Source organism: Chrysochloris asiatica, unplaced genomic scaffold (assembly GCF_000296735.1).
Source record: "Chrysochloris asiatica unplaced genomic scaffold, ChrAsi1.0 scaffold00041, whole genome shotgun sequence".
Classification (NCBI taxonomy): Eukaryota; Metazoa; Chordata; class Mammalia; order Afrosoricida; family Chrysochloridae; genus Chrysochloris; species Chrysochloris asiatica.
In genome coordinates, this window is record NW_006408559.1 from 8,545,257 (window position 1) to 8,553,881 (window position 8,625).

At 42.2% G+C, this 8,625-nt stretch overlaps 1 protein-coding gene across 1 annotated transcript in view; it reads left to right on the forward strand.

The window, feature by feature from the left end:
• The window catches only part of AGBL3 (ATP/GTP binding protein-like 3), a 103,382-nt gene that overhangs the window by 49,102 nt on the left and 45,655 nt on the right, over window positions 1–8,625 (forward strand). The window contains 1 exon segment of the mRNA XM_006861231.1: window positions 8,325–8,487. Within this exon segment, the coding sequence (XP_006861293.1) occupies window positions 8,325–8,487 (163 nt within the window).

Below are 8,625 nucleotides of genomic sequence, written 5' to 3' on the forward strand. Positions count from 1 at the left end.
CATAATATTCCATTGTGTGTATGTACCACAGTTTGTTTATCCATTCTTCAGTTGATGGGCACTTTGACTGTCTCCATCTTTCAAACTACTTTTAATGCAATCCAGCATATTAACCCACAGCGCCACACCAGAACTCCAGAAACAAGTGCAGATGCCCACAAAAAAGACCAACCCTGGCTTTATAGCCATCCTCAGTGCAGTATATTTATGATGTAACTTTTGGGACATGCTTAAACGGTCAAAGAAAAAAAAGCCCATGACTTCCTTCCTCTCCTAGGAATGAAAAACGCTTTGGAAAAGGAACCGACTCCATGCACTGTCATAACCTAGATTGAATTCTGGGACAGAAGAAAGGCGTTCATGGAAAGGACATTGGTATCATCCAAATAACGATGGGAGTTCAGCCAACAGGAATGTCCCAGCACTGGTTTCATAGTTTATGACAATGTTAACCTTAGAGAGACAGGATGAGTGGAGTATAAGAACTCTCTGTTTTTATGTAAACACAAAGTAAAAAGGTTTTGGTTTTCTTCATGTTTTGTTGATGTTGTTTCCACAAGAAGGTAGCTGACAGGGTACCCACTAGAGGCTGAATTAAGGGGCCTTCGCTTGTCTCTGTGCAGATTGTCTGGCATGTCTCCATCATTCTCACATTGCCTTGTGAAAAGCGTAAGGTAGAGGTCTACTCAGTGCATTTCAGAAAGGCTTCCAAGAAAATGAAAGACCTTAATCCAATAAATTACTGCTGTTGCTAAGGCAGCTAGAGTAAGAAGCCAGACATATGTGGAAAGGCGCACAGCTGTAGCGATCTCGAAGATCGAGTATGTATCAAGTACAGGTTGTTGTTGTTAAGTGTCACTGAGTCGGTTTCGACTCATCGTGACCCTGTATAGGGTTTCCAAGGAGTGACTGGTGGATTTGACCCACCAACTTTATGGTTCAAACCAACCTTGCGGTCAACGGCTTATAGTACGGCACCACACCAGGACTCCAAAGTACAGGCAGTCCCCAAGTTACGACATGCCTGAGTGGCGACAGACTGCACTTAGGACTGGTTTGGTTCTGTTTTGTTTCATTAACGTGACGCCGTTAGTAGCACGCACCCCATCCACTGTTGCAGCGTAGTTTGTTGGCATTATTCGCAGATGGTCTCTCACAGGTGTTCAAAGATTGACTTCCTAAAGATCCTGATGGTAGAAGTCACTAGTGGAAAAACAAGCCGGCCAAGAGGTACTAGACTTCGGTCCGAATTACAGAACCCTGATTTAAGTTGGGGACTGCCTGTGTATGAGGGTAAGAGAAGCTAGGGTAAGATACTTAGAGTACCACAAGTAAGTACTTCAGAAGTAAAAATGTTTCTTTAGCAATTAATTACTTAGAGGTTCCTTCTGATTTACATACAAGAAACTAAAAGATCATTACAAATAAGGAAGGTGTTTTTTGTTGACAAATGTGCAGTATGGTTCATATTTAAGGAACCCTGGTGGCACAGTGGCTAAGGACTCAGCTGCTAACCAGAAGATTGGCAATTTGAACCCACCAGCCGATCTGCAGGGGAAAAAACCCTGGCTCTCTGCTCTCATTGTTGCTACGTGCCATCAAGTCAATTTCAGCTCATAGCGATGACCCTGTATAGGCTTTCCAGGGAGAGACTGGTGGGTTTGAACCGTTAACCTTGGGGTTAGCAGTCAAGTACTTATCCTACAGCACCACACCAGGACTCCCTGTTGGTTCTGATTCATAGTGACCCTTTACAGGGGTTCTGAGGAGTGGCTGGTGGGTTTGAACCACCAAGTCTGGGGTTCAAACCGACTTTGCAATCCAGTGCATTAACCCACAGTGCCACACCAGGACTCCCCATAAGGATCCTTAAAAAAAACCTTCACCGTGAAATCGATTCCTACTCAGAGATTTGCTCCATCGGGTTTCCCAGGCTGTAGATCTTCCCAGTCTCTCACTGAGCTGCGGGTGATCTCCAAACTCTCAGTTAGCGACCCAGTGCTTAGCCACTGCACCACCAGAGATCCTTGTAAAAATAACAGCCTTGGGGAACCCTCCGGTCAGTGCTACTCGGTCCCACAGGGTCACGATGGATCCAAATCTGAATCAACTCAATAGTAATGGATTGTTTATGTTTCATATTTAAGGTGTACACTCGATATTCATATTTATACCCTAGTTTATTGTCTTTAAAACATAACTATCACTTAATAGCTTTATGTGAACTTTTTGCTATCAGTAGACTGTATTAGCACCAAGTAAGAACAGGACAATAGCCTCCCCCAAGACGGCAACTGTAGAAGACGAATTGCTGCTGCCAAGGCTCCCAGAGCTGTTCAAAACCTGCAAACGGTTTCTAGATGAAGTGGAAGGAGCCACTGAACCCACCAGTTCCCGGATGGTCCAGGAAAAGGTGTTCAAGGGACTGGACCTCCTTGAGAAGTTTGCAGAAATGTTTTCGCAGCTCGACTTGTTCAGCCGAAATTAAGATTTAGAAGAGGTTGTTTCCACTGGCCTGAAGTACCTGTTGGTGCCCTTGCCATGAAACAAGTCAACTCCAGCAAACGTCTAGATCATTTGAAGTGGGCTCGAGAACACTTTATAAACTACTGAACCCGGTGCCATTACTATCATGTGGTGGACTTTGAGCTACCGAAAACCAAGAATAACTCTGCTGAAAATAACACCGGTAGCTCCTCCATGGCCTAGCCTAGCCTTGTCGTTATGGCATCTCAAAGACAGGCTAACATATAGAGAGATACAAGCACAAGAAGGAGATGGAGCATAGATTGTCTGTATTGAAGTCCACTGTGGAAAGTGGTCAAGCAGATGATGAGCGTATTTGTGAATATTACCTCCTTCACCTTCGAAGGTGGATTGGTGTCAGTTTGAAAGAAATTGACAACATTGATCAAGAGATAAAGATTCTGAGAGAAAAAGACCCCTCAAAAGAGGCATCAGCTTTTCACACGTCTCATCAGGATGGGCCACCATTGAAACCCTTCATTCTCACTAGAGACATGGCCCAAGCCAAGGTATTTGGAGCTGGCTATCCAAGCCTGGCAACAATGACAGTGAATGACTGGTATGAACAGCATCGGAAACACAGCACATTACCTGATCAGCCAAGACCACATCAGCTCAGCACAGGAAGACCAGGAACAAAAGGAGGAAGACGATGATGAGAAAACACTGCACAGAGCCTGGGAGTGGGATGACTGGAAGGACACCCATCCTAGGGGTTATGGCAACAGACAGAACATGGGCTAAACTTCCCACCACAAGATGGGACTAGAGGAGCTCACGTCTCCCCTTCAAGGAAAGCTGTATGGTCTTCCTCTCCCTGGGCTCCTGCTTCAGCAAAGATGCTTCATCTTGCTTTGCATTCAGCAAAGTGTCAATTGATTGTGTATTTGTACCCTAGATCATGGACCAACAATCTTGGTTCGGCATTATCATTCGCATCATCATGTATTCCAATTTCTTAAAAGAAGTGGGGAAAAAATGAGTGTTTTGAGAAGTGGCTCTGTATAATCAATGGCTGTTTGAATTCTCTTTTTAAAATAAAAATCCCTTATATGAGCCTCTGCAAAAAAAAAAAAGAACCGGACAATAAATGAATGCATGTAGCTAATTTCAGTTTGGGATTTCATTAAAGTTTAAGGTAGATTTGTTTCTGATAGAAGCTATGCTCTGCAAGTTTGGGCTTTTTAAGTTTCCATATTTTTTGTCATAAATGCAATGGATCTTATATTACTATAAACATCAGACAACCTTTGGTGTGTATCCCTCCATCTATCACAAATCATGTAATTTTGTCCTGATGTGGCACTGTGGAATAATGCACGGGACCACAAGGTCAGTTCAAACCAAAAAATCAGAGGTTCAAATTCCCCAGCCACTCCTTGAAAACCCATTACAGGGCTACTAAGAGTCGGAACTGAGTCAATGGCATTTAGCAACAGCTAATAGCAAGTCACACTAGTAAGATGCTCTGGTAGCATACTAGATTCCAAAGTGGACTGCTAAACACAAGGTTCCAACTCAAAACGACCCTGGATAGGGTTTTCTGGGCTGTAAATCTTTACAGAAGCAGAAAGCCTCATCTTTCTCTCATGGAGCAACTGGTAGAATCGAACTGCTAACCTTGTGGTTAACAGCCCAACACATAACTCATTATGCTACCAGAGCTCAATATATTGCTGATGTGGTTGTTCTGCACTGTCAAGTCAGTTCCAACTCAGAGACCCCAAGCACCACAGAACAAAACACCGCCCAGTTGTGTGTCATTCTCACAATTGTTGCTACTCTTGAGCTCATTGCTGCTACCACTGTGCCAATCCGTTTTGTTGGTTATTTTTGATGGTTGTAATACTTATTTTTGATGGTTATAACACTTATTTGAGTGCCTAAATTCTGATGGCGAAAAGGTGTGCCCTTAGGAAATGTGTAATAATGTCTTTAACATATTTATTAGCCAAAAGATCAACAATGACTCTAAAGTGAAGGTGAGAAGGTAATAGAGAGCAGGGAAACTAGAAAATCCAAAACAGAACAACCAGAATCCAAGTAAAGAGCAGGCTGACCCCACTGTCTACTTCTTTTTCACTGACCCTCCATGTTACCAAGCATGATGTCCTTCTCCAGAGAGAATATATATTGGGTATATTTTCCTTCCTGAAAATATATCCAAAGTATGAGAGACAAGGTCTCAACATCCTGGCTTCTAAGGAGCACTCTGGCTATACTTCTTTCAACACACACCTGTTTGTTCTTCTGGCAAGCTATGGTACCTTCAACATCCTTCTTCAACATCACAACTCAATGCATCAATTCTTCTCTGATCTTCCTTGCTTATTGTCCGACTTCTACATGCATATCCGACGACTGAAAATATTACAGCTTGGTTCAGGTGAAACAGTCCTCAACTAACATCTTTGCTCTTGAACACTATAAAGAAGTCTTATGCAGAAGATTTGCCTCATGCAACACATCATTTGATTTTTTTTGACTGCTGATTGCATGAGTGTTGATTGTAAAACCAATCTTTTCTCCATTTATCATGATGTTTATCATTTATCATTTATTCATTAGTTGTGAGGGTTTTTATTTTCTTTACATTGCAGTGCAACCCGTACTGAAGGCTATAGTCTTTGATGTTCATCAGTAATTGTTTTAAGTCCTCTTCATTTTCAGCAAGCAAGGTTGTATCATCTGCATATCACAGATTATCAATGAGTCTTTCTCCAATCCTGATGCTACGTTCTTCTTCATATAATCCAGCTCCTTGGATTATTTGCTCAGCATACAGATATAAGTATAGTGAAAGAATACAACCCTAGTACACACCTTATCCAGTTTTAAACCATTCAGTGTCCCCTTGTTCTGTTCTAGCAAGTACCCTTCTTCTATGTACTGTTCCTCGTGAGTATAATTAAATGTTCTGGAATACCCATTCTCCACAATTTTATCCGTAGCTTGTCATGAGCCACATAGTTGAAAGTCTGCATAGCCAAGAAAGCTCTAGTAAACATCTTTCTGGTAGTGTCTGCTTTCAGAGAAAATCGGTCTGGCATCAACAAGGATCTCCCTAGTTCTACATGTTTTTCTGAACCTGGCTTGAGTTTCTGGCACTTCCCTGTTGATGTAGTTTTGCAGCCCTTTCTGAATTACTTTCAGAAAAATTTTTACTTGCATTTGATATTAATGATATTATTCAACAATTTCCACACTCCATTAGGTTGCCTCTCTTAGGAATGGGCACAAATATGGATTGCTTTCAATTACTTGGTTGGCCAAGTAGCTGACTTCCAAATTTCTTGTCATAGATCACTGGGCCCCTCCAATGCTGCATCCGTTTGTTGAAAGATTTCAGTTTGTATTCTTTCCATTTCTGAAGCCCTGGTTTTTGCTAATGTCTTCAGCGCTCCTTGGACTTTTTCCTTTAGTACCATCAGTTCTTGATCATGCCTCTTGAAATGGTTGAATATTGGACTTTCTATTGTACAGTAGTGTAGTGGTTATGAATCGGGCTGCGAACCTTAAGGCCAGCAGTTCGAAACTACCAGCCGCTCCGCGGGAGGAAGATGAGGCATTCTGCTCCCGTAAAGATTTACAGCCTCGGAAACCCTGTATAAGGTCGCTATGGGTCGGAACCGACTCGATGGCACTTAACAACAACAACAACATTGTACAGTGACTCTGTGACCTTTCATCTTCTTTTGATGCTTTCTGCATCATTTAATTTTTGCCTATAGAATCTCTCAATTGCTACATAAAGTTTGGAAATGTGAAAACTTTTAAATCCTATAATCCCATTTCATTAGCACTACCACCAGTTTAGCTTTTGAAAGCCTCCTCTGTAAGTAATTTCCATCAATCGGTTTTTGTGGCTTATTTTTGATGGTTGTAATACTTATTCAAGTGTAGCGTAGTGGTTACGAATCGGGCTGCGAACCTTAAGGTCAGTGGTTCGAAACTACCAGGCGCTCCGCGGGAGAAAGATGAGGCTTTCTGCTCCCGTAAAGATTTACACCCTCGGAAACCCTGTACAGGGTCGCTATGGGTCGGAACCGACTCGATGGCACTTAACAACAACAAATTATCATGGCGAAAGGGTGTGCTCTTAAGAAATGTGTAATCATGTCTTTAACATATTTATTAGCCAAAAGATCAACAATGACTCTAAAGTGAAGGTGAGAAGCTAATAGAGAGCAGGGAAACTAGAAAACCCAAAACAGAACAACCAGAACCCAAGTGAAAAGCAGGCTGACCCCATTGTGGAAAATGTACCTAATGTCTCTCAACAATCTATAGGAAGACTGTCATCTGGGAACTTAATTTTCTGTTTAAAACTTTAAAAACACAATAAAATCTGTTCTTTAAAATACATATTTTTTAGAATTTTGCCAGCAGGAAAAAATAAATTGGAGCTTTGAAACTATTCTCCTCAAAATGATAAGGGATTCATTGGCATCAGCACTTAATGCTTCAATAAACATCAGGGTACTTACTCTGTACATCACTATTCTAGATGATTTAAAGCATTGCCCATCTTTCAATACCAAAAATAGAAAAATGTTCACAGGCAAGTACCAGGTAAAGGGAACCAAAGTGAAATGCAACAAGAGTTCAGACTGAGAAGAACTTCCGGGTTTAACTACTGAGAGAACGTGAGACCAGTCTTGAAGAGGTGGGGGTGGGGGGTGGAAAGGAGATAGGATTTGCAACTACTGACAAGGAGAAGCCATTTCTGCTCAGAAAGTCGAATCTATGTGAGAGGCAATGGACCAAAGCCAAAGTGAGCTGTTTTCTGTGTCCAACAAAACACCAGATACAAAAGTAGAGGAGCCCTGTTTGGGAATCAGGTTAGAAGGTGTGTTGGGGACTGACCACGGGAGACTAAAAACATTTGAACTTTTATCTCTGACTGTTGTTGGGAGGTGTCATCGAGTCGCTTCCAACTCATAGTGACCCTGTATCAGGTTTCCAACGAGAGGCTGGTGGAGTAGAACTGACAACCTTGAGGATAGCAGTTCAGTGCTTATCCAAAACTTCTATTGTTGTTGTTGTTAAGGGCCATAACAATCCTGCACAGCGTTTCCAAGGGCCAGCTGTTGGGTTTAAACCATGAACCTTGTAGTTCAAGCTGACCTTCCAGTATAGTGCTTATCCTACAGCGCCACACTAGGACTCCATATTGCATACACGAATTGGGCTGCAAACCGCAAGGTCAGCAGTTCGAAACTACCAACTACTCTGTGGGAAAAAGATGCTCCCATAAAGATTTACAGCCTCAGAAACCCTGTTCAGCGTCGCTATGGGTCGGAACCAACTCGACGGCACTTAACAACAACAACAATATGCAATTTTAAAAATCTAGGAGGGCTAGGACTCCTGGTGTGGCGCTGTAGGATAAACACTAGACTGCTAACCTCAAGGTCAACAGTTCAAATCCACCAGCCGCTCCTTGGAAACCCTATGTGAGTCTCCATGAATCAGAGCTGACTCAACAGCACTCAGCAACAAATATGCAATGTAGAGGGAAAAAGGGAGACATGGAATGCTAGGGTAAAAGAAATTCCATTTCTTTGAATATTACATTTGTAAAGGAGTCCTGGTGTGGTGCTACAGCATCAGCACTGGACTGCAAACCACAAGGTCAGCAGTTCAAGTCCACTGGCTGCTTCTGGGGAACACTATACAGGGTCACTATGAGTTAGAAGCAACTCGATTAAACTTAACAATAACAAAGGCATAGCAGCGCTCTTAAAGGAACACGCAGGGGCAAAAATTAAGCAACTTGTTCTTTTTCTTCTTGGTAGACTCATGGAGAAGCGAGAGGTTATTCTGTACTGTGACCTGCACGGTCACAGCAGGAAGGAGAACATCTTCATGTATGGCTGTGACGGCAGCGACAGATCCAAAGCATTATATTTACAGCAACGAATCTTTCCACTTATGCTGAGCAAAAACTGTCCAGCTAAAGTAAGCACCTTTTAAGACTTCAATGATTTTCTTTACTAAGTGCTACCCCTGTGGGACAATGGAATTGATATTAATAATTGAATTAATGAAGCAAATTGCACTTTCATTTAGGTATTTTGAGTACACATTGTTGTTGTT